The sequence below is a fragment of the Rhinoderma darwinii genome, chromosome 4, assembly GCF_050947455.1.
Source record: "Rhinoderma darwinii isolate aRhiDar2 chromosome 4, aRhiDar2.hap1, whole genome shotgun sequence".
Lineage (NCBI taxonomy): Eukaryota > Metazoa > Chordata > Amphibia > Anura > Rhinodermatidae > Rhinoderma > Rhinoderma darwinii.
The window spans coordinates 195423899-195448044 of record NC_134690.1 but is presented as its reverse complement, the minus strand read 5'-3'; the positions used below and the strand labels follow the sequence as shown (position 1 = coordinate 195448044).

General features: G+C 45.3%; 1 protein-coding gene across 1 annotated transcript; it reads left to right on the top strand.

Annotated features, from left to right (window-relative positions):
- Nucleotides 1-20332: 20332 nt before the first annotated feature.
- Nucleotides 20333-23890, top strand: EEF1A1 (eukaryotic translation elongation factor 1 alpha 1). The gene is made up of 8 exons (XM_075862032.1): nucleotides 20333-20438; nucleotides 21451-21625; nucleotides 21847-22026; nucleotides 22211-22507; nucleotides 22584-22734; nucleotides 22830-23086; nucleotides 23169-23403; nucleotides 23489-23890. The coding sequence occupies exons 2-8, from the start codon at nucleotides 21482-21484 to the stop codon at nucleotides 23611-23613; spliced, it is 1389 nt and encodes a 462-aa protein (XP_075718147.1). The 5' UTR covers nucleotides 20333-20438; nucleotides 21451-21481; the 3' UTR covers nucleotides 23614-23890.
- The last annotated feature ends 256 nt before the right edge of the window (nucleotides 23891-24146 follow it).

Genomic DNA, 24146 nt, shown 5'->3' with positions numbered 1-24146 from the left:
AGTCTGTGAAAATGAAAATCTACTTTTTTTCTGAAATAACATAGACATTTTTAATATTTACAAGCCATAAAGAAGAAAATTCACCCCAACATTTGTAAAGCATCTTCTCCCGATTACGGAAATATCCCATATGTGGTAATTAACTGCTGTTTGGACCCACGGCAGTGCTCAGAAGGGAGGGAGCGCCATTTGGATTTTGGAGCACAGATTTTGCTGGATTGGTTTTTAGTGCCATGTTGCGATTGCAACCCCCTGGAGGGAACAAAATAGTGGAAACACCCCAAATGTGACCCCATTTTGGAAACTAGACCCCTCGAGGAATATTTCTAGGGGTATAGTGAGCATTTATACCACACAGGTCTTTTGCAGAATTTAGTAGAATTAGGCCGTGAAAATGAATATAAACATTATTGTCCACTAAAATGTTGAATTTTTTCATTTTCACAAGGGATAAAGGAGAAAAAGTCGCCCTAAATTTGTAACGCAATCTCTCCCGAGTACGACAATACCCCACATGTGTTTAATAATTTATTTTTTTAATAGAAATTAATTAACCTTTGCAGGACTGATCCTTTTTTGCTTTTCCATTTTAGTTTCTCACTCCCCGCCTTCCAAAACGCCATAACTTTTTTTTATTTTTCCATTAATTGAGCGTTGTGAGGGCTTATTTTTGGCAGGACGAGCTGTAGTTTTTATTGGTACCATTTTTTGGTAGATGCAAATTTTTGATCACTTTTTATTACATTTTATTTAGAGCTTTGGTGGTCAAAAACAGTGATTTTGGCGTTTTAAATTCTTTATTTCTTATGGCGTTCATAATGCGCTATAAATGACAATTGTACTTTATTCTGCGGGTCGGTACGATTACGGCGATACTATATGTATATCGTTTTTTTATGTTTTGCAGCGTTTGCACAATAAAATCACTTCTTTATAAAATAATTTATTTTCTGTGTCACCATATTCTGAGAGCCGTAACTTTTTTATTTTTCAGTTAAAAAAGCTGTGTAAGGGCTTGTTTTTTGCGGAACAGGTTGTCGTTTTTATTGGTACTATTTTCGGGTACATGCGACTTTTTGATCACTTTTTATTCTATATTTTGGGAGGGGTGGTGACCAAAAAATAGTGATTCTGACATTGTTTTTAGTTTATTTTTTTTGCGGCGTTCACCGTGTGGTAAAAATAACATTATGGTTTTATAGATTGGGTCGTTACGAACGCGATGATACCAAATATGTGTACTGTTTTTTAACGGTTTCATTTTTTCCCTATAATAAGAGACTTATAGGAAAAAATATATATATTTTTACACTTTTGTAAAACATTTTTATTAACTTTTTTTTTTCTTTACTTTTTACACTTTACGTTTTGTTTATTAACTTTTCTTTTACTTTTTACACTTTATTTTTTTTACCTGCAGCTCTGATCGCTGCTAGAATACATGACACTACCTTGGTAGTGTAATGTATTCCAACTGTCAGTGTGATGTCAGTCACTGACAGTTGGTCTACGAGGATCAGCAGAGGCTGATCCTCATAGGCTGATATACATGGCAGACCCGGGGGCCGTTGTCTGGCATCAGCAGCCCCCACAATTGCATGGGGGCTGCTGATGTGCTACAAACCCCCTACATGCTGAGATTGCAATCGAGCCCCGCATGTAATGGGTTAATTGCCTAAATCAGCGGCAATGAGCCGCTGATTGGCAACTAGTGGAGTGTCATTTGTCAGGGACAGCTGACCTCCCGGTTCTCGATGCACACTGTCGCCGACACGGTCATCGACAGTGTGCATCGCGAACGGCAGTGACGTCCTGTCGCTGACAGGAAGTCTATCAGGAGGCTGATCCTGATAGGCCTCTGTACATGGCAGACACGGAGGCCATTACTTGGCCTCCGATCGCCATGCTAGCCATCTGCAAACCTCACGATTTCATCGTGAGGTCTGCCGATGAGCTAGAAACCCCTGAATGCGGTGATTGCAATCGATCACCGCAATCAAGGGGTTAATTGCCGGAATCAGCGGAAATAAACCGCTGATCGGCATACAGTGGAGTGTCAGCTGTCAGGGACAGCTGGCCTCCCGGTTCCCGGTGCACACTGTCGCCAACAGTGTGCACCGGGAACTTCGCAGTAACTGTACGTCCCTGTGCCTTAGACACTGGCCGCAGGGACGTACAGTTGCGTCCTGGTGCGCCTAGGGGTTAAAGGGGTTGTCCGAGATTAAATGACTTTGTGTTAATGCTTGTAATTTATAAATATAAATACATTTGTAATATAGTTATATTTTCCAAAGTGGCCCCGTTTCCAGATCCTGCCGTGGGGTACTTGACGGGTGACGTCACTCTCTGCACTTGCTCTGGCCACTGTGTTGATCTTCAATTCTCTGCTGGGTATACGGCACGTCAATTATGACTGCTGCACAGCCTGTAACGTGCATGCGCTGTCACTGCTGTTCTCGCGGTCCCTGCTGTTCGCAAGATAACACCAGAGGCCGGGCATGCGCGTTACAACAGAACAGCCCATACATGGCACGTCACAAGTGGCCTGTCGTATACCCGGAAAAGAATTGAAGATCAACACAGCGGCCACAGCCAGTGCAGAGAGTGACATCCTTATTCACACGAGCGTGTCCGATTTGCTTCTGCAAATAAATGGCCGTTTTTCATGTATACGACTGACTGTGTTGAGTCAGTGTGGTTTACGTGTGGCATCCATTTTTCTTAGCCATGTTTGTTCTCTGCAAGCACTTCCTGGTTTTACTTGGTTAGTTTTCGTCTGCATTTTTTTGGCAACTGATGCGTGAAACACGGACAGCACACAAATCTTGTCCGTGTGCTGTCCGTTGTTTTCACACACCCATTGACCTCAATGGGTGACATGGTTTGCAATAACGGACCAGAATAGGACATGTGGTGAGTTTCACGCAATCAACACACGCTCCATGAAAAAACACGGACAGGTGAATAGCCCCATTGAATTGCGTTGGTCAGTGTGTTGTCCGTTATTTAAACTTACAGCATACGGACGTGAAATACGGTTGTGTGAATAAGGGCTAACATGTGACGATGATCAGGATGATAGGAGCCAGCGACGCAGAAGTTTGTTTTTTTTTGTTTGTTTGTTTTTTTAAGCCTGGAGCCTTTAGTTGCCTAATTGTTGGATTAGGCCAAATTCAGACGACCGTGGTATACGTCCATGTGACGGCCGTCACATAGATGCATTTAATTATTTATTTCAACGGACCGTATGAAGGCTCAGTTAAAAAATAGAACATGTCCTATTTTCTTCCATTTAGGCCCAATGTACACGAACTTAAAAATGCCCGTAATTACGGCACGTTTTTTCGGGCCCATGGACATCTATTGGCCACGGGTACCTCACTGTATGCTTACGGGAAGGTGCCCGTGCCGTTGAAAAATATAGAACATGTCCTATTTCAGGCCCTAATTACGGCACGGGCAGGCCCATAAAAGTCTATGGGGCTCCCGTAATTACGGGTGACTACGTGTGTGCACCCGTAATTATGGGAGCGTTGCTAGGCGACGTCCGTAAATAGTCACTGTCCAGGGTGCTGAAAGAGTAAAACGATCGGCAGTAACCCTTTCAGCACCCTGGACAGAAACTACCGATCACAATATAGATCAACCTGTAAAAAAAAAAAAGACGGTCTGCAGGCTGCAGCGGTCACATGGACTGCCGCGTCATCCAGGGAGGTCGGACTGGATGTCAAGAGAGGGACGTGTCACCAAGACAACGGCCGGGTAAGTATGAATTTCTTTTAATTTTTCTGCGGAAAGGGCTGTCCCTTCTCTCTATCCTGAACTGATAGAGAGAAGGGGCTGCCGATTAGTGCAGTGCAATTTTGCAGAGAAAACGTGCCCGTAAATACGGGTGGAATGCTGGTGACACCGGACCCGTATTTACGGGCACGGGTCCGTAAATACTGGTGCAATACGGGTCGAATACGTGTGACCAAGGACCCGTATTTACGGGAGGACAAAAATACGTTGGTGTGCATGAGGCCTAACACGGATCCCTCCGTAGACTCAAGCCTATGGGGATCCGTCAAAGCAGGACCTGCATGGGGGAACTCTGACGTGAAAAATCACAGTTTTTCACCTATGATTTCCCCCACGTTCGTCTGAATAAGGCCTTAGGCTGTAATATTACACCATGTCTGGCTAAACAATTTACAATGACATTTTTAATTCTGCATGTTAACGAGTTTCTAATTCACCGGTAACAAGAGTTTTGTTTTTTAACAAATTCAATGGAGAAGTACAAAGAAATCTGAGTAACAAAAGTGCTGCAATTGTGCTGAGGCATTCAACACCTTGTGCACACTAGTATACTATTAACAACTCTCTCACTGTTAACGGATTATACACACATGAAAAAGGCCACAACACAACCATGGAATGTGACAAAACGAGACGGCAGATGGTAATAGCAAAACCTCATTTTCATAAATGTGAACGTTAAGGCTATGAAAACCTTTTTGAATGTTTTTTTTTTAATGTGTTTTGTGATTTTAAGCACTTTTTTAATTGACTTTTAATTTAAAAAAAATTATACTTTTAATGATAACGTTTCCATCAGTCCTGTATACAATAAAATCTGTCTCTCAGCTGATTCCGTCAGTTCAGCTGAACTGACGGCTTGGCTGAGAGCGGGTCCTGTGTGTGTCAGCTAATATCGATCTCATCTAATATGAACTTCGATGTGAACAACATTAGGTGGATTCTGTGTGTCAGACACAGGACACGCTCTCAGCCGAGCCGTCGGTTAAATATTTTTTTTATTTTTTTTTTAAAAACCCAATTGAAAAACTACTTCAAATCACAAAACACACTGATTTAATAATAAGAAAAAAAAAAGTTTAAAGGTGTACATATCCTTTAAGCAGGCCATGTACATTATGGGAAATAAATAGTTTTGATTAGTTCGGCTGATAGTTGTGCAGAAATATTGTGGGATTGTTTGCAGCTTCCAATACCGTATGTATACGGTACCGTATACCGTATGCAGTGGCGGATTATCGTTCGGGTGGTCGCCCGGGGGCCCAAGGCTCCCATGGCCGCTCGAACCGCACAAGACCGCACGGGCCCCCTCATGCCGGTGGCGTCGCTAGCACCAGAGGGGGCCCCGGTGCTAGCGGCAGCCACATTCATTTGTATCTGAGTCCTCAGATACAAACAAATATTATAGGCTGCAGGCCACATTAGGATTGCAGTCTATCAGGCGTTGGGAAGATTCCCTACGCATGTTGGCTTGATGTGGTAATGCATCACGCCGGTCTGCACATGCGTCTAGTCCGGAGGCTTCACATGCGTCCAGCTGGAGCGGCCGCCACGAGAACGCAGCAAGTTAAGTAAAATATATATTTATTTATTTATTTATTTTTTTAAATTTCACTCTTTATTCAACTTTTGTGAAACATGAAATACAATGGCAACAATGAGGCCAACATAGCCGTACATAAATGTCACAGAATATTATGCATTACATTGTTGACATATTCACATAGTAACCTACCATTTTAGAAAAATTACAACTTCTGAACCAAACAAATAAATAATATTCCAGGAAGCAATCACATATTTTCAAGGTCATAGGTATCAGAGATTCCAAAAGTCGTTTAATTTCAAACACCTTCAAGGTTTAGGGTTGAGTTTCCATAAACATCCTAGTGAGGGAGAGTCCCGGAGTTCAAGTAGTCACACCATATAGACCATTTTACAGTGAACTTTTCAACCTGGTTGAGTCGTACCGCCACCATCCTTTCCATAACATAATCAAATTTAACCAAGTTTACCAGTTCTGCCACCGTTAAGGGAGCCGAGGACTTCCATGACCTAGCAATTATCAACCTAGCAGCTAGGATAATATGACCACCTACATATCTGAATTGTGCAGGGATATCCGACAAGCCTATAAAACATAATGCTAAGGCAGGAGAGGGAGATATCTGAGTAGCCAATATAGAGCTAATAAGGGCAAACACCACCTTCCAAAATATAAACACCAAGGGACACTGCCACCACACATGCATATAATTCCCTGGGAAACCGCATTGCCGTCAACACAGAGGAGAGTACTGAGGATTAAATTTGGCTATCTGGGAGGGAGTTCTATACCAGCGTAAGAGAATTTTATGTGCAGTTTCCCAATGGCTAGCTCCCCTGGAAATTTTTCTAACCCAATGAATAGCCTTATACCAATCTTTGAGCGGGACCTCTTGTTCTAAATCCGCTTCCCATTTCAGGAAATAGCCGGGTTTTGATGCGGACACTGTGCTACTGAACCCAGAGTAAAAGAACGTTATGCCCCTAAGTTTCTGGTTCTCATTTGTAAAGAATCTATATGCAGTAGCTGGAAAACAGGGCGCGTCTAATGCTAGGGAGTGTAAAGCATGACAGAGTTGTAAATATTTATAAAAATCCCTCTGGGGGATTCCATACTTGAGGACCATTTGTTGGAACGACAATAGACTGGCGGAATCATACATAGAACCTATAGTGTTAACCCCAGCTAGTATCCAGTTTTCGACATGAAGGTCCGGCACTAACGAGGAGATATATCCCAGCGGTAATAATTTCAAAGCCACGCATTCTGTTATAGGTGTGGAAGCCACTAAAAATTGCCATGAAGACAAGGATGTAGTGATCGAGGAAAGGCGAACCAACGGCACCCACCTGGAGGGTCTACCCACATACAGCAAGGAACTCAAGTGTTGAGCTGCAGCAACCCGCTCTATCTCCACCCATCTAAGATCTGTATTCCCCTTCCACCAGTGCTTAAGATGAGACAGAACTGTTGCGTGGTAGTATTTTTTAACACCCGGGACTCCCATTCCTCCACTAGAACAATGCCTAGTCATAGTGGAAACACGAATTCTAGGTTTCCGTCCTGACCAGATAAAGTTAGTGATAATTCTCTGTAAATTCGTGAGATAGTTACTAGGCACAGAAATAACTACAGTACGAAAAAGATACAACACAATTGGTAACACCATCATTTTCACCACCGCCACTCTCCCCGCCCATGATATCATTGGCTTTGTAAACCCCTCTAACATTTTAGATATTTTAGACAACAAGGGCATATAGTTTTTAGAGAAAAGTGCGGAGCTGGGGCTAGTGATATACACCCCCAAGTACATAATACTGCCCTCCTGCCACTTATATGGATACTGAGATGTCAGCCTACTTTTAGTTTGAGAATCAACCCCCAGGTTCAATATCTGTGACTTTGAAGCATTAACCGAATAGTAAGAAACTCTTCCAAACTCCGCTAAAGAGTTTTGTAACGCAGGCAATGACGTACAAGGGTCAGTTATGGCTATGAGAACATCATCTGCATAGAGGCCTATCTTATGTTCCGCAGATCCTACTTTAATACCTTTTATGTCAGAATTGGTCCTAATTACTTCCGCCAACGGCTCCATCACCAAAGCGAAAATGAGGGGGGACAGAGGGCACCCCTGCCGTGTACCATTGCTAATTGTGAGGGGGTCAGAAAGAAAGCCAGAGGTCAAAACCCTAGCCGAAGGACTATAGTACAATGCCGATATTGCGGAACCAATATTACCCGTCAGTCCAAAACGCGACAAAATGTGAGACCGATAACTCCAATTTACCCTGTCGAACGCCTTCTCCGCGTCCAAGGTTAACAGCAGAGAAGGCGTTCGAGAGGCCTCCACCCACTGCACAAGATCAATAAACCTCCTCGTCCCATCCGGAGCCTGCCGCCCGGACACAAATCCCACCTGATCAGATTTAACCAAGTTTGGAATTATATTGTATAATCTATTGGACAGGATTTTCGCATAAATTTTTATATCCGAATTTAGTAATGATATTGGGCGAAAATTTGCTGGGTCAGTGGGTTCTTTCCCCGGTTTTGGGAGAGTAACTATAGTGGCAGACGACATTTCAGCAGGAAATGCGCCCTCTGAGACCGCTTTATTAAACACTGCTAGTAAATGTGGGGCTAGAATAGAGGGGTAACACTTATAGTAATTATTAGTAAATCCGTCCGGACCCGGTGCTTTAAAGGGTTTTAGAGCAGAAATAGCTTGGGTTATCTCTTTTAGAGTAAAGGGTTCAGACAGGGCCTTCAACTGATTCTCTGAAATTTTCGGTAGAGACACCGAATCCAGAAACTCATCAATTTCAGAAGTCGATGGTTGAAATGTCGCAGGATTATCTTTTAAGTTGTAGAGAGAGCTATAATATTTCCTAAATCGCTCAGCGATCCCTCTAGGGTCAATGATTTTATTACCCTTATCATCTATCAAAAAGGCTATACGTGAACGCAATGTTGTCTGCTTCAATTTCTTCGCTAATAGCGCCCCCGCTCTATTATTATGGACATATGTTTGTACCTGCATCTTTTTTAGAAAGATATCATGTTGTGAAGCTAATAACCCCTGTAAGGACAGTCGTAAAGCTCGCAATTCAGAAGCCACCCCAGGGGAAGGATTAGATTTATTTCTATTTTCTAGATCCGCAATTTTAAGTGTAGTTGCGACAACCTCCGCCTCCCTCTTCCGTTTAACCCTAGAACAGGCCTTAATAATTAACCCTCTCATAAAGGCCTTGTGAGCATTCCATAGAGTATGAGGACAAGAAACCGAGTTCGTATTGATGGAAAAATAGTGAGACAATTCTGATTTCAAATACTCTGCATGCTCAGGGTGATGCAGAATAAAATCATTGTTTCCATTGGGAGGGGGGGGGGGGTGATGAAAATTTTTCCGCCAGCGACAGTGACACTGGGGCGTGGTCGGACCATGTAATGTCTCCTATACTAGAGGATTGGGCTTGAACAAGAGCTCTACCATCTACCAGAAATGAATCAATTCTAGAGTATGATAGATGAGATTGCGAAAAATATGTATAGTCCCTTTCTATCCCGTGCTGACACCGCCACACATCATATAAGCCTTCCTCCGCCATAACCTGAGACAACAGCACCGTAAGTCTATTTTTATTAGTAGTATCCATATTAGGATCCCCTATGGAGTTAAAATCCCCTCCCAAGACCAAAAGACCCTGGGAAAATGATCTGATTTTGGTTACCAGTGAACGGAAATAGTGTTGTTGATGCTTGTTAGGGAAGTACACATTAACAAAGGTATATAACACATTATTCATTTCACAGACAAGTCCCACATATCGCCCCAGTGGGTCTTGAATAATGGACTTCATGTTAAAAGCAACTGAGGACTTAATGGCTACCATAACCCCCTTACGCTTCGCTGGGCAGGAGGAGGTGAACACGTGTGGGAAGAATTTATTAGAAAATTTTGGAGTCTTGTCCGAATGAAAGTGCGTTTCTTGCACGAAAAGCACCTCACACTTAAGGGCCCTAGCCTCTCGCCATAAGAGACTGCGTTTAAATGGACTATTAAGTCCTCTAGCATTAATGGAGGAAATATGCAGTACCATGTTTCTGGTAAAAAATCAAGTGCTGTGATATCCTGCAGAATTTTCAACCAACTATATCGTACTGTACCCTATTCCCCAACTTCATCCGATCCACAATCCTGGATCCCCTCTCTGTTATGAAGTACTTGGTGTTCCTGGAATTTACACATTTGAACAAAAAAAAACTAATATAAAGAATAAAAACAAATAAACCCAAAGACATAATGCTCAGTGAGCACCGAATTTCCTGGGGGAGAGAACACATCATACGACACTTAAGTATATAATACCATATTAGCGTATAACTACTTTAGCATGTCATATTAACTTGGCTACTTGGGTCATATATATGACAAAAAAAAAGCTTACAGGAAAAAACAAAAACAATTCAGGTATTTTTAGATCTCACAGTGTCCCACTCCTTGGTAACTTGCGATGGAGATCTGCGTTTGTCCGCCAGTCCCACAGAACCAGCCGAACCGATATCCCACTTCTGCAGCCATCGTAAACCTTCTTCCACTGAGAACACTGTAATCGATGTACCGTTGCGGTTAATCAGGAGCTTAATTGGAAAGCCCCATTTATACCTGATGTTGTGATCCCTTAAGAGCTTTGTCACCGGGAAAAATTCTCTGCGTGCCTGCAGGGTAGCTGCGGAGAGATCCGGAAACAGGGAGACAGAAGAATATGGCGCCGGCAGCGCTTTAAGCTTCCTGGATTGAAACATTATGCATTCCTTTACATGGTAGAAGTGAATCCTGGCCAGCGTATCTCTCGGCGCCTTTTCAGGAGCAGCTTTGGATTTGGGCACCCTGTGGGCCCGATCTATAGTAAGATCCAGTTCCGAAAGAGAGGGTACGACAGCGAGAAAAAGACGTTTGAGGAATGCTTGGATATCTGATGGAGCCACATCCTCTGGAATGCCTCTGATTTTAATATTATTCCGTCTGGACCTATCCTCAGCATCTGTAACCCTAGTTTTAAGCCATTTCACCTCTTCTTCTAGTGCCGTGTGCGCATCCACTAATTCATTATGCGCTGTAGTGACATCTTCCATTTTGCGCTCAAGATGATCAGTTCGATCTCCCAAAGCAGTAACATTAGATTGAAGCTTCTGGACTAATGAGACGACGTTTTGATTAATGCCATTCTGGAGCATAACAAGCATATTTTTCAAGGTGTCCACTGTAATCGGGTCAGTAGAGGAAGGGAATTGCTGAAGATCACATTGAGCAGTCAGCAGAGCTGGAGAGACCGGCATCATAACCGCTTGTAAGCATTCCCTCTGATCTGGACCTGCCTGTGTATGTGAAGCTCTAGGAGAAGATGAGGACCCTCTCAGACCCCCGTTTCCAGTCTGCTCCGAGTCCCAAGCAGAGACTCCATCCTCTGTAAGGACCACTGCTCTTGGGGGAGAGCCCCGAGGTGAAGGGGTGCGTACCTGCGGTTGCAATAGGGGAGCCGGAGACTCCACCTCTTCTGCAGGGCCCGAAGTAGGGTTTCCAAAATATTCTGTGAGTTTTCTAGGAGCTGCCTTGCCTTTCCTTTTTGTCATGGTGATAGGAGCTACAGGTACCAGACCCCAGCAGATAAGTATGCAAAAGAATACAGGCCACTTAGCAGTGATTATACACTAGAGTAGACAGACCTTCTATTCCAGAGATGCCGCTTGTTTGAGGATAGCTTCCAAACACCAGCCCAGCAGCTAATTAAGTGCCAACTACAACTGTGAAGAATAGGGAGTCCCCCTTCTGGATCGCTGCACAACTTTAGGCCTACCCAGGCCTGCGTACGTGATCTCCACCAGAGCAGTCAATTTATACAATTTTATGAGGCCAAGGATGATTTGAGTCCTCTATAGAGAAAAATATTCAGCTGCTCACTGATCCAGCCACTGATGGCTAACGATAAGTACCTCACACTTCTCTCCTCGTGGTCAGTCCAGATCCAGCACTTTCTCACTCCGGTCCCAGCTCTCACACACCCCTTCCTCCTACTCCCCGATCCTCCTACCTCTTCAGGCACACCCGCCCCGTTACCGGAGATATCTTGCGTCCAGCTCTGTGTGTCAGCTGTGTTCCGCGCTGTCCTCACACTGCCATCCTCCTCACCACGTGGCAGCTCCGGCCAAGCGCTCCCTCAGTCCGGCCGCCACTCCAAGAGGCTGTTTCCACCCGCTGCACGACCCGGTCCGCTCTCCTCACGCACCCGACAAGTGCCCCGAGGTATGCTGCAGTTAATGCGCTGAGTTGAAGTACTTAAAAGTACTTAGCTACGCTTTGTGCCGCTTTATTCGTATGATGTGGCAGGAGCCCCGGGATCAAGCGGCCATCTCCTTCAGCAGCCAAACTCCGCCCCTTATTTTTTTTATGTGGGGGTAGCGCTGTGCATATATTCAAGCAGGGGGGAGTGCTCCATGACTCTATATACAAGGGGGGGGGGGAGTTCTCAGTGACACTATATACAAGGGGGGGGGAGTGCTCTGTGACACTATATACAAGGGGGAGGGGAGCGCTGTGTGCACTATATACAAAGGGGGGAGCGCTGTGTGCACTATATGCAAGGTGGGAGCGCTATGTGGCCCTATATACAAGGGGGGAGAGCTATGTGGCCCTATATACAAGGGGGGAGAGCTATGTGGCCCTATATACAAGGGGGGAGCGCTATGTGGCCCTATATACAAGGGGGAGCGTTATGTGGCCCTATATGCAAGGGGAGCGCTGTGTGGCCCTATATGCAAGGGGGAGCGCTGTGTGGCCCTATATGCAAGGGGGAGCGCTGTGTGACTATACAAGGGGGGGGCTGTGTGGCGCTATCCACAGCGGTATGTGTGTGGCGCTCTTTACAGGGGGGGCTCTGTGGCGCTATTTACAAGAGGGGGAGGGTTATATGGCGCTATCTATAGGGGGCTGTGTGTAACGCTCTCTACGGGGGGGTGTAATATCTACAGGGGCTGTGTGTGGCACTATGTACAGGGGGCTGTGTGTGGCACTATGTACAGGAGGCTGTGTATATGTGGTGTTTTACAGCGTTTGGTATTATTATATTCAGGCGCACAGTCTTTGGTGCTAATATATTTAGGGGCACAGTATGTGGCACCATGATAATTTTATTTTCGTTTGTAGGTGTGGAAATGTTGGAAAAGTGAGGAGCCGCAGACATCTGAGTGGGAAATTCTGCAGAAATGGGTCATGGCCGGGAGAAGTCGTCATGTGCTCTGGACCGGATGGATAAGAAAAGAGGAAATAAACTACTAGAATCTGAGACGTCGTCACCTGTGAGTCACTAGATATATAGAGAATCTGTCACACCTCCTGACATGTTTATTATAGGAAATCCTTGTATTTCACAAAAAGTCTTTCTGAAGTCCAGGACTGATAGACAATTCCCCTTGTCAGGAGGATGTGTCCCAGCACAGTGTGATACTGTCAGTATGTAGGGACACAGCCCTGTGACGAGGGGAATCGTAACACCCATTTGGTAATGCTTGTTAAAAATTGTTACGGAGCGGCAGGGCGGCGGTGCGGAAGTGGGGCCCAAGTTTGGGTAACAGCCCAGGGACCATGGTCTACTTAATCCGCCACTGACCGTATGTTCTGAAAAGTCAGTTGGTCAGGTTTCAGTAATTCAATGTCTGTAATGCATTGGTATTTTATGGTATGTTGGCATCAAGCGAGGATTTATAATTATGTAGGCGCTTAGATGGTTTTTATTTTCTAAATCTGTTGGTAATTGTCTGAAAAGGCGATTAAAAAAAATAAAATTATATACAGCGATCAGTCACTGGTGAAGTGAATAAGAGGTGGGATATATTAGGCAGCAAGTGAACAGTCAGTTATTAAAGTTGATGTGTTGGAGGCAGGAAAAAATGGCAGGGCCAAGGATCTGAGTGACTTCAACAAGTTCCAAATTGTGATTTGTAGATGACTGGGTCAGCGCATCTCCAAATTTGTAGGTCTTGTGGGGTGTTCGCGGTATGTAATAGTTAGTACCCACCAAAATTGGTCCAAGGAAGGACATCTGGGTCATAAGCGCTCAAGGCTTATTGATGCTTGCGGTGAGCAAAGTTTAGCCCGTCTGTTCTGATTGCACAGAAGAGCTAATGTAGCACAAATTGCTGAAAAAGTTCATGATGGCCACGATAGAAAGGTGGCAGAACACAGTGCATCGCAGCCTGTTGCATTTAGGGCTGCATAGCCGCAGACAGGTCAGAGAGCCCATGCTGACCCCTTCCCAGCCTACAGTATCAGGCTGGTGGTTTTAATTTAATAGCTGATCGGTATATATATTGTGTATACAGCATATGGTGCCTAATTGTGCAACTGTAATGATCAACACTGGTAGGTTTTTGAGGGTATTGTTTGAATTAATAATCCAGATTAAAACTCTACAGAGTTTTCTACAGAGGGCATCTACAGAGGGCACTGTGGCATTATCTACAGAGGGCACTGTGGCATTATCTACAGAGGGCACTGTGGCATTATCTACAGAGGGCACTGTGGCATTATCTACACAGTGCCCTCTGTATGTAATGCCACAGTGCCCTCTGTAGATGCTGCCACCGTGCCCTCTGTAGATGCTGCCACCGTGCCCTCTGTAGATGCTGCCACCGTGCCCTCTGTAGATGCTGCCACCGTGCCCTCTGTAGATGCTGCCACCGTGCCCTCTGTAGATGCTGCCACCGTGCCCTCTGTAGATGCTGCCACCGTGCTCTCTGTAGATGCTGCCACCGTGCCCTCTGTAGATGCTGCCACCGTGCCCTCTGTAGATGCTGCCACAGTGGCCTCTGTAGATGCTGCCACAGTGGCCTCTGTAGATGCTGCCACAGTGGCCTCTGTAGATGCTGCCACACGTACCCCTTGTAGATGCTGCCACACGTACCCCTTGTAGATGCTGCCACACGTACCCCTTGTAGATGCTGCCACACGTACCCCTTGTAGATGCTGCCACACGTACCCCTTGTAGATAGCTCCATTGGGGCTCCCTCTAGGAGTGGAATCCCCAGCCAGAGTGTTGCCGACGCTTTCGCCAGGGATTCCTCTGCTGGAGGTGCCCCTGATGTCATTGTTCATACACAGTGACGTCAGGGGATCCTCCTGGAACGGAATGTGATGTCAGGGGCAACCCCAGAGCCGGTGTCCCAGAGCGGAGAACTAGTATAGGCTCTGCTCCGGAACTCTGGGGAAGCAACTGACATCAGTGTCCATATATGAACCTATACTAGCGCTCTGCCTGGGACTCAGGCACTTGGGAAGCCCCAGACATCGCGTTTCCATTCATGCACAGCAATGTCAGGGGATTCCACAGAGTCCCGAAGCAGAGCCTATGCTAGTGCTCTGCCTGGGACTCCGCTCTGGGGAAGACCCTGACATCGCGTGTCCATTCATGGACAGCGATGTCAGGGGATTCCACAGAGTCTCGGAGCAGAGCAAATACTAGTGCTCTGCCCGGGACTCCGCTCTGGGGAAGACCCTGACAAAACTGTCCATATATGGACAGCGATGTCAGGGATTTCCACAGGGTCCCGGAGCAGAATCCTATACTAGCGCTCTGCCTGGGACTCAGGCTCTAGGGAAGCCCCAGACATCGCGTGTCCATTCATGGACAGCGATGTCAGGGATTTCACAGACTACCGGAGCAGAGCCGATACTAGCGGCTCTGTGTCCCGCGGGCCGCAGATGACAGCCTCAGGGGCCGCATGTGGCCCGCGGGCCGCGTGCTTGAGACCCTTGGCTTATGCCATAGACTGCAATATCACAGTATTGCAGTCTATGCTATTGAGACTTGCCTGTGACAAGTCTCATGTTTCCAATCTTCCTATAGCAGGCTGCTATAAGAGTACGCTTGCTCCCGCGATCTCGCCGCGTGGGAGCCGGTGACCGGCCCCGAAGTGGAAGGGGCAATAAAAACCCCCTCAGGTGCCGGTTGTCACATCTGATACTGGCATCTGAGGGGTTAAATGCTTGAGATCAGAAATGTTTCTGATCGCAAGCATTCTTGCTGGATCCCTGCTGTGCCACACAGCAGAGACCCGGCAGTTATGGTGCCTCACTCTGCTTCTGAGCGGGCGCCATATTTAAATACCCTTTCCCAACGTAAATTACCGGTGGAGCAAAAGGAAAGCGTTAATGACCAGCTACATTTTTTCATTGTTGCCTCACTGCAGTCATAACTTTTATTTTTCCATTCACGTGGCTATATGAGGCCTTGTTTTGTGTGGGAGAAATTGTATTTATTTTTTTGCGCGGTTTGGGGCTAGAAAAACTTCACTGTGTAAATTTTATATAAATTATTTTTGTTTACATGCTGCTGATTTTGCTGCGTATTTCCCCAGAACTAGGGAGATAGAATCTGCAAGCGGAATTGCGGGTTAAATTGACATGCCGCGATTTTGAAAATACAGACCGCGGGTCAATTTACGTCCCGAAAAATACTGCAGCGTGGACATGAGATTCCCTGGAATCTCATTGGCCTTGCTGGTACTAAATTACACAGTGGCTTTGCCGCTTGCAAAACCGCATGTATTACGCAACGTGTGCATTCAGCCTGAATATAAAAAAAATTATTCTCTCCATTGTTTTTTTTGGTTTATTTTTTTTCACGTTTTACGCTAAAGAGCCCAATTAAATTGATTATTCAGGCTATTGCGGTCGTGTAGATACCTAATGTGTAGGTTTTTTGTTTTTATTTAATTTATGGGCAATGAAATTTATTTTTTATGCAAAATAATTACTTTTTTTTTTTATCCCATGAAGGGCTAAGGTTCCATGCACACGACCGTAAAAATGATCCGTAATTGCGGGCCATAATAGGGTTTGCAAATAAGGACCCATCCACTTCTATTGGCCCCGGACACCTTTCCGTATCGCTACGATAGGAGTCTGTGCCGTAGACGTTTACCGCAAAAGATAGGACATGTACTTTGTATGGGAGGATGGGCCGAGAAAGTGGGCTGAGGCCCGCGGCGGCCTGCCGTGCCTGTAATCACGGCTGTGTGCATGAGGCCTATCTTTTAACAACTTTTTATTTTTACGTCTAATTTATTAGCATACCGGTATGCTAATACATTACACTATGTCACTATGACACAGGCTACTCTTAGGGCAACACATAGTGTGTCCTAACAGGAGGCTTATAAAACAGACAACCCTGGGGTAATTTCCAGAACCCAAGGGCTGACTGCAGAGTATTCCCCCAGTTGAAATGCACTGACACTGCATTTGGGATCCATGTGATGCGCATTCCAAATACACATGCAGCATAAGACCTTTTTTCTTTAAACCCTGTTTTAAGGCTAGCTTCATAGTGTGATTAAATTGCGAGAATAATCGCGTTTTGACCGCACCATCTAAAAAGTAGCATGACACACCCGCACACACACACCCCTTTTCCTGGTAAGGGTATGTTCACACACACTAATTACAGATGTAAATCTGGCGTTTTAACCCCCGAATTACGTCCGAAATTACGGCTTGAAAGTGTTGACAAACATCTGCCCATTGAAAGCAATGGGCTGACGTTTGTCTGTTCACACGAGGCGTATATTTACGTGTCGCTGTCCAAAGACGGCGCGTAAATAGACGCCCGCGCCAAAGAAGTGTCATGTCACTTCTTCAGATGTAAATGGAGCCGTTTTCCATGGACTCCATGGAAAACCAGCTCCAGTTACGTCCGTAATGGACGCAGCATTCAAGCGCCTGCACATGCCATTACGGCTGAAATGACGGGGCTGTTTTCTCCTGAAAACATCCGCGTAATTTCAGCCGTTACGGACGCTGCCGTGTGAACATACCCTAATAACAGCTGATTGCTTGATTTACACCATGTCTGTGGTGCAATATTGGCGTATAGGCTGGGAATATCTCCCAACGTGCCCATTGACCTTAATGGTCGAAAGGATGTCGGTTTGGCTAGTATATGTTGGGATTCCACAGCCTAGGGCCCCATGCACGCGACCGTGCCCGTAGTCACAGACCGCTATTGCGGGCACGGCCGACGGCCACCGCCTTTTCGAGCCGTGCTCCCATACAAAGTATAGGAGCACCGCCCGTAAAATGCAAAAGAACGGACATGTTCCATAATTTTTTGAACACTTCTATGGCACGGACACCCATCCGTAGCCATAAGGAAAGGTGTCCGCGGCCAATAGATCTGAGTGGGTCCATAATTGCGGATCGTATTGCGATCTACAATTACGGAAAAATGTTATGGTCGTGTGCATGGGTCATTAACCCCTTCCCGACATTTGACGTATCCATACGCCAAAGTTTGGTTGGGGAAGTATGGAGCGGGCTCACGGAGTGAACCCGCTCCATACGATGCGGGTGTCGGCTGTTTGTTACAGCCGACACTTCAGAGTAACTAGCGTGATCCTGCTCGTTTAACTCGTTAAATGTTGCGGTCAATTGCGACTGCAGCATTTAAATCGTTAGAAAGAGGGGGCGACCCCCTCAAACAGCTTATCGCACCCCCCGCAACGCAATCGCGCGGGGAGGGGGGGGGGGGGGCCATGGTTGCTCTGGCTTCCATCCAGAGTCCAGTTCCGCCATCTTTGTGCACCTATTAAGCTCTGCCTCCGGGCTTTAAGGTGCCTCGGGGCTTAATAGATGCCTGTCAGAATCACGATATGCTGCAATACATTAGTATTGCAGTATATCGTGCAAGCGATCTAACGATCGCTGGTTGAAGTCCCCTAGGGGGACTAATAAAAAAAAAAGTAATAATGTGTTAAATGTTTTGTTTTTTTTTTGTGTAAAAAAAAAAATATTAAAAGTTCAAAAAACCCCCCTTCTCCCATTTTCGCCCTAGACCATAGTATAAAAATAAATCTATAAACATAATTGGTATTGCCACGTCCGTAAAAGTCTGAACTATTACAATATATCATTATTTAACCCGCACGGTGAACGCCGTAAAAACAAAAAATTCTAAAGCCGCAATATCTTTATTTTTTGGTCACCTAATCTCCCACAAAAAATGAAATAAAAAGTGATAAAACCATCGCATGTACACCAAAATGGTATTGTTAAAAACGACAGCTTATTCCGCAAAAAAATAAGCCCTCATACCACTTAATTGACGGAAAAATAAAAAAGTTATGGCTCTCGGAATTTGGCGACATAAAATAAATTTTCTTTTTTACACTTAGGTTTTTACTTGTAAAAGTAGTAAAATATAGAAAAAACTATATATATTTGGTATCGGCGTAATCGTATTGACCCACAGAATAAAGTTAACATGTTGTTTTAATTTCACAGTGAATTCTGTAAAAAACAGCGCGCAAAAAACCATAGAGGAATCGCAGTTTTTTTCATTTTCTACCACACAAATAATTTTTTCCACATTTCCTAGTACATTGAATGGCACAATAAATGGTGCTACGAAAAACTACAACTTGTCCCGCAAAAATCAAGCCCTCATAGGACTATATCAACGGAAAAATAAAAAAGTTATGGCTTTTGGAAGGTGGGGAGGAAAAAACGAAAATGAAAATCTGAAAAAGGGCTGTGGCAGGAAGGGGTTAAGAGAAATACAGTTGCATACTACTGGCTATAAGTTTGGGAGGACTGTTCTGAATAGAATTAATTGAGCCTAAGCCTCTATTCACATGTTACGGTTGAAGTGCGGTTAGAACTGCATGTGGTTCTACCACCATTTGGTGCGGTTGTGACAAAAACGTGAATGCGGCTTTCGGCTGCGCGCCTCTAGATGTGAATGGACCCTTAGATAAGTCGAGACAGGGGCTTGGCCTTAGGCCTCATTCACACGAGCGTGGCGTTTTTGCGCACGCAAAAACGCGGCGTTTTGCGTGCGCAAAAGCCACTTAACAGCTCCGTGTGGCATCAGCATATGATGCGCGGCTGCGTGGTTTTCGCACAGCCGCCATCATTTTGACACTCCATTTGAATGTTTGTAAACAGAAAAGCACGTGGTGCTTTTCTGTTTTCATTCATCCTTTTGACAGCTGTTGCGTGAATCACGCTTGTCCCACGGAAGTGCTTCCGTGCGACATGCATGGTTTTCACGCACCCATTGACTTCAATGGGTGCGTGATGCGCGAAAAACGCCCAAAGAACGGACATGTCGTGACTTTTTTTCAGCGGACTCACGCTGAGTAAAAATCACAGACATGTCTGCACGGCCCCATAGACTAATATAGGTCCGTGCAACGCTGCAAATCACGCGCGTTGCACGGACGTAATTCACGTTCGTCTGAATAAAGCCTTAGTGTCATAAGTTGTGCTTGAGGGGGAAAAACTTTTCTCCAACTTCTCAACTGAGGTAAAAAGATATCTATAGTGTCTGTCCATTTGCAGTTAGTGTGAGGTAAACGTATGAGTGTAATGGACGGAGAGATATTAGCGCAGCACACTGGGGCAGAGCATGTGCCAGAAGCTTCCATGTCATACACGTAGACAGTGTAGTGAGTTACAAGCAGGCAGGTCAAGTTTATGCCATAGCGCCCTAGAACACGCCACATATACTGGTACTATGTACTATGCCAGGCTGTAATAAAATCCCTCATATTGTCCTCACAGTACGGTTTCAGACACTAATGGGCGTAGTGCCGGCTAGTCATTGACACATGGACTATGACCGTCCAGCACCCTGACGTATCATTCCACTAGAGCGGCCATCCTATAAAGTATATGAACAGTACCTAACCCCAGTGTTTCTAAGACACGTAATGGCGCTTGAGGTGATAGGAGCAGTTTCGTACGTGCCCCTCATAACACTTGTGGGTACGTATGGGAAAAGAGGGAGACCCTATTGATCATACACGTGACACAAGTATTCAATAGGATGAACGGCTACCGCCAACACACAGGTTGTTAGTGGCTGCCTCTTACCCCTCCCCCAACATGGAGGCTACAATGCTCCGCCTCAAACGCCAGGGAATTCTGGGCAGCATGAGGTCATGGATAAGCCCCGCCTTGTATGCTATATAAGAGTGACGCCCGCCGACTTCGATCTCTTCTTCACCGGGTCTGCGGCGGATTTACAAGGTAAGGAGAACCGAACTGGAGATAACCGGGATTAGGCCGCGGTGTGGTCAGTGAACGTCACCTGGTTTATGGATGTTGCTTGATTGGATCGTTATTAACAGTGATGTAATTGCATAGCGATGCGATTAACGGTCGGATTGCCTTGATAAGGAGCCGCGAGCAGCCTCCGGCCCTGCGTGGTGGATCTGCGGCCTACTGGGAATCCATTAGGCATCTTTTTACAGCGGACCCATCCGATATAGTTGAGCGGCTATTATCACTTGTTGATGTCCGGTCTATGCTTGGTTTACTGTATTTAATTCTCGTTTATCCGTGAGCTGCATATATAGTGTTGGTTTGTCGGCATGGCGCCTGTGGGCAGTGTAATGGCGAGGCTTGCCGGCTATAGGCTTGGATTTGTGAGGAGTGGTTGGGGCACGTCTGCGGCTTACTGGCGGGTCCTATTTATGAGGGGCGGTCGCCGCCACTAGGAGTGGGGGCTGTGGATAGGGCTGGGTGGCGGCGCTGCTGGTAGACAAGCGCTCTTTTAACACACATTTAGTGACGTTATTATCGTTCTGAGTAACGTGTGACTAATAAAGCCGGTTTATAACATCCTACACTACGTCGGCGGGTTAATCTATGGCTGTACCGTGCTTTATTGCCTGCTTTCCGCCGTCTGTACAATATAAAGATGGCGGCCGCTCCTTGTCTGCTGAGCGGGGTTTCCTCTTCCACAAGATGGAGGACGATGAGTCACGGCTCACAAGACAAAGGAGCCGCATGTGGGGCACAACCCATACTGGGGTGCCGGATAGCCGCTTTTTAGCTCCACATTACCGAGTTCCAGGATTAGTTATTCTTTTCCGTCCACATTTCCGTGGGTGGTGTGTTTTTATGGCCGAGTGACCGAGCTCTCCTGCTATAAACCATTGTGTGAGGTAATCGTTTGGATTGTTGGTGTTTACAGGCTTTTTTTTTTTATTTATCTCAATTTTACATCGTTTTTTTTTTGTTTTTTTTTTTATTCCAGTGTCCCATCGCCAAACATCTAGACACTCAAAATGGGAAAGGAAAAGGTGCACATCAACATTGTGGTCATTGGACACGTAGATTCTGGCAAGTCCACAACAACCGGACATCTCATCTACAAATGCGGTGGTATTGACAAGCGTACCATCGAGAAGTTTGAGAAGGAGGCCGCTGAGGTAAGATCTGGCTGCTCGTACTTCCCTGCCCAACCTCAAGCTACTATATACTAAGGTGTAATATATCAACTAGGTCTGGCTTACCAGCATTATTAAGATCGTAACTTTTATTTCTAAAGAATCTGTGATCAGTCTCCATGCAGTGCCAGTACTAATAATAACATCACTAACATGGCCCATTACAAGATTAAGTAATAACTAACCCTTCTCTCTTTCCTCAGATGGGCAAGGGCTCCTTCAAGTACGCTTGGGTCTTGGACAAACTGAAGGCTGAACGTGAGCGTGGTATTACCATTGATATCTCCCTGTGGAAATTCGAGACCGCTAGATACTATGTCACAATTATTGATGCCCCTGGACACAGAGATTTCATCAAGAACATGATCACTGGTACTTCTCAGGTAAATTGCACAACTAGTTGTTAAAATTGTGTAGGTCGTAGAAGTCTCAAAAGCTTTTTTTTTTTTGGTGCTGTAACAGCTCAACCTTACATTTAATTCCTCCTTTTGACAGCAAGCCCGTAAGGTTTGAATATTCTTAAGATGTTTGTTTTTTTGTTTTTTTTAAATTGCCTTCTCTTTATAGGCTGACTGCGCTGTATTGATTGTCGCTGCTGGCGTGGGTGAGTTTGAGGCTGGTATCTCAAAGAACGGACAAACCCGTGAGCACGCTCTCCTGGCATACACTCTGGGTGTTAAGCAGCTCATTGTTGGTGTCAACAAGATGGATTCCACTGAACCACCATACAGCCAAAAGAGATACGAAGAAATTGTAAAGGAAGTCAGCACTTACATTAAGAAGATTGGATACAACCCCGATACCGTTGCCTTTGTGCCCATCTCTGGTTGGAACGGTGACAACATGCTTGAACCTAGTGCCAACGTAGGTTGTGTGTCTCGTTTGTGATAAGTGGTGTGGTACACTCTTGGTGTGGTGATCTAACATGGTTCTTCTATAGATGCCCTGGTTCAAGGGATGGAGCATCACCCGCAAAGAAGGAAAGGGCAGTGGAACTACCCTGCTTGAAGCTCTTGACTGCATTCTGCCACCAAGCCGCCCCACCGACAAGCCTCTTCGTCTGCCTCTTCAGGACGTCTACAAGATTGGTGGTAAGTACTTCTCAGTATTGCGGTTTTCTAGTGAAAATCACCCTGTTACAATAAAAACAGACGGGATACCCCAACTAATTTCTCTTTCTTTATAGGTATTGGTACAGTACCTGTTGGTCGTGTGGAAACTGGTGTCCTGAAACCAGGCATGGTGGTTACCTTTGCCCCAGTCAATGTAACAACTGAAGTTAAGTCTGTCGAAATGCACCATGAAGCTTTGACTGAGGCTGTGCCCGGTGACAACGTTGGATTCAACGTAAAGAACGTCTCAGTCAAGGACGTTCGTCGTGGTAACGTTGCTGGTGACAGCAAGAACGACCCACCCCTTGAGGCTGGTAGTTTCACTGCACAGGTACTTTATATGTTCCGTTGCTTTTTCTTGCAGGGTACATATGTATCCAGGCTTTATCATTAATAGACTCTTTGTTCTTTAGGTTATTATCCTGAACCACCCTGGCCAGATCAGTGCTGGGTATGCACCTGTGCTTGATTGCCACACTGCTCACATTGCTTGCAAGTTTGCTGAGCTGAAGGAGAAGATCGATCGTCGTTCTGGTAAGAAACTGGAAGAAAACCCCAAGTCCCTGAAGTCAGGTGATGCCGCCATCGTTGAAATGGTCCCAGGCAAACCCATGTGTGTGGAGAGTTTCTCTGACTATCCTCCTCTTGGTGAGTACAATATCCTTCAGCGAACAGCTTTTGATGTCCCCACATATAAGATATGGGAGCTTTTTAACGCTGTGTTCCCTTGTAGGACGCTTTGCTGTTCGTGACATGAGGCAGACTGTTGCTGTTGGTGTGATCAAGGCCGTTGAGAAGAAGGCACCTGGTGCTGGCAAAGTTACAAAGTCTGCTCAGAAGGCCCAGAAAACCAAATGAATATTCCAAAAATGCAATACCACCTCAGTTTTAACCAGTGGTGGAAGATTGGTCTCAGAACTGTTTGTTTTAATTGGCTATTTCAGTTTAATAGTAAAAGACTGGTTAATGATTACAATGCATCGTAAAAGCTTCAGAAGGAAAGGAATGTCTGTGGACCATTTTGTTTGTGGCAGTTTTAAGTTATTAGTGTTTTAAACAGTAATTTTTAAGTGGAAACAACTTGACCAAAATCTGTCACCAAAATTTGAGACCATTAAACAAAGTTAATGCGAAACATTTGTGGTCTGTATCAGTGGGCTAACTGGGAAATGGCAAATGATGGAATCCCTGAACTGCACTACATATTTTCAGTGATGGCTAAGATTAAAAATAATGTAACCTCTTTAAAGTAGACTTGTAGAGGTGACTAGCACATGGCAAGATCAAAGCAGAATGGATTGCCTGCCTAAGTGAGTAGTTTCTATAGACAACAGGTCCACTTTCAATTGAGTCGTGGGGAGTTGTGTTTTTTTGTTTTTTAAACCTTGGTT

Bases quoted from the DNA above. Each gene is read 5' to 3' on its own strand.
- EEF1A1 (XM_075862032.1), top strand. From the start codon at position 21,482: ATGGGAAAGGAAAAGGTGCACATCAACATTGTGGTCATTGGACACGTA. The intron at 21,626-21,846 runs GTAAGATCTGGC...CTCTTTCCTCAG, and splicing joins TTGAGAAGGAGGCCGCTGAG to ATGGGCAAGGGCTCCTTCAA. The intron at 22,508-22,583 runs GTAGGTTGTGTG...GTTCTTCTATAG, and splicing joins TGCTTGAACCTAGTGCCAAC to ATGCCCTGGTTCAAGGGATG.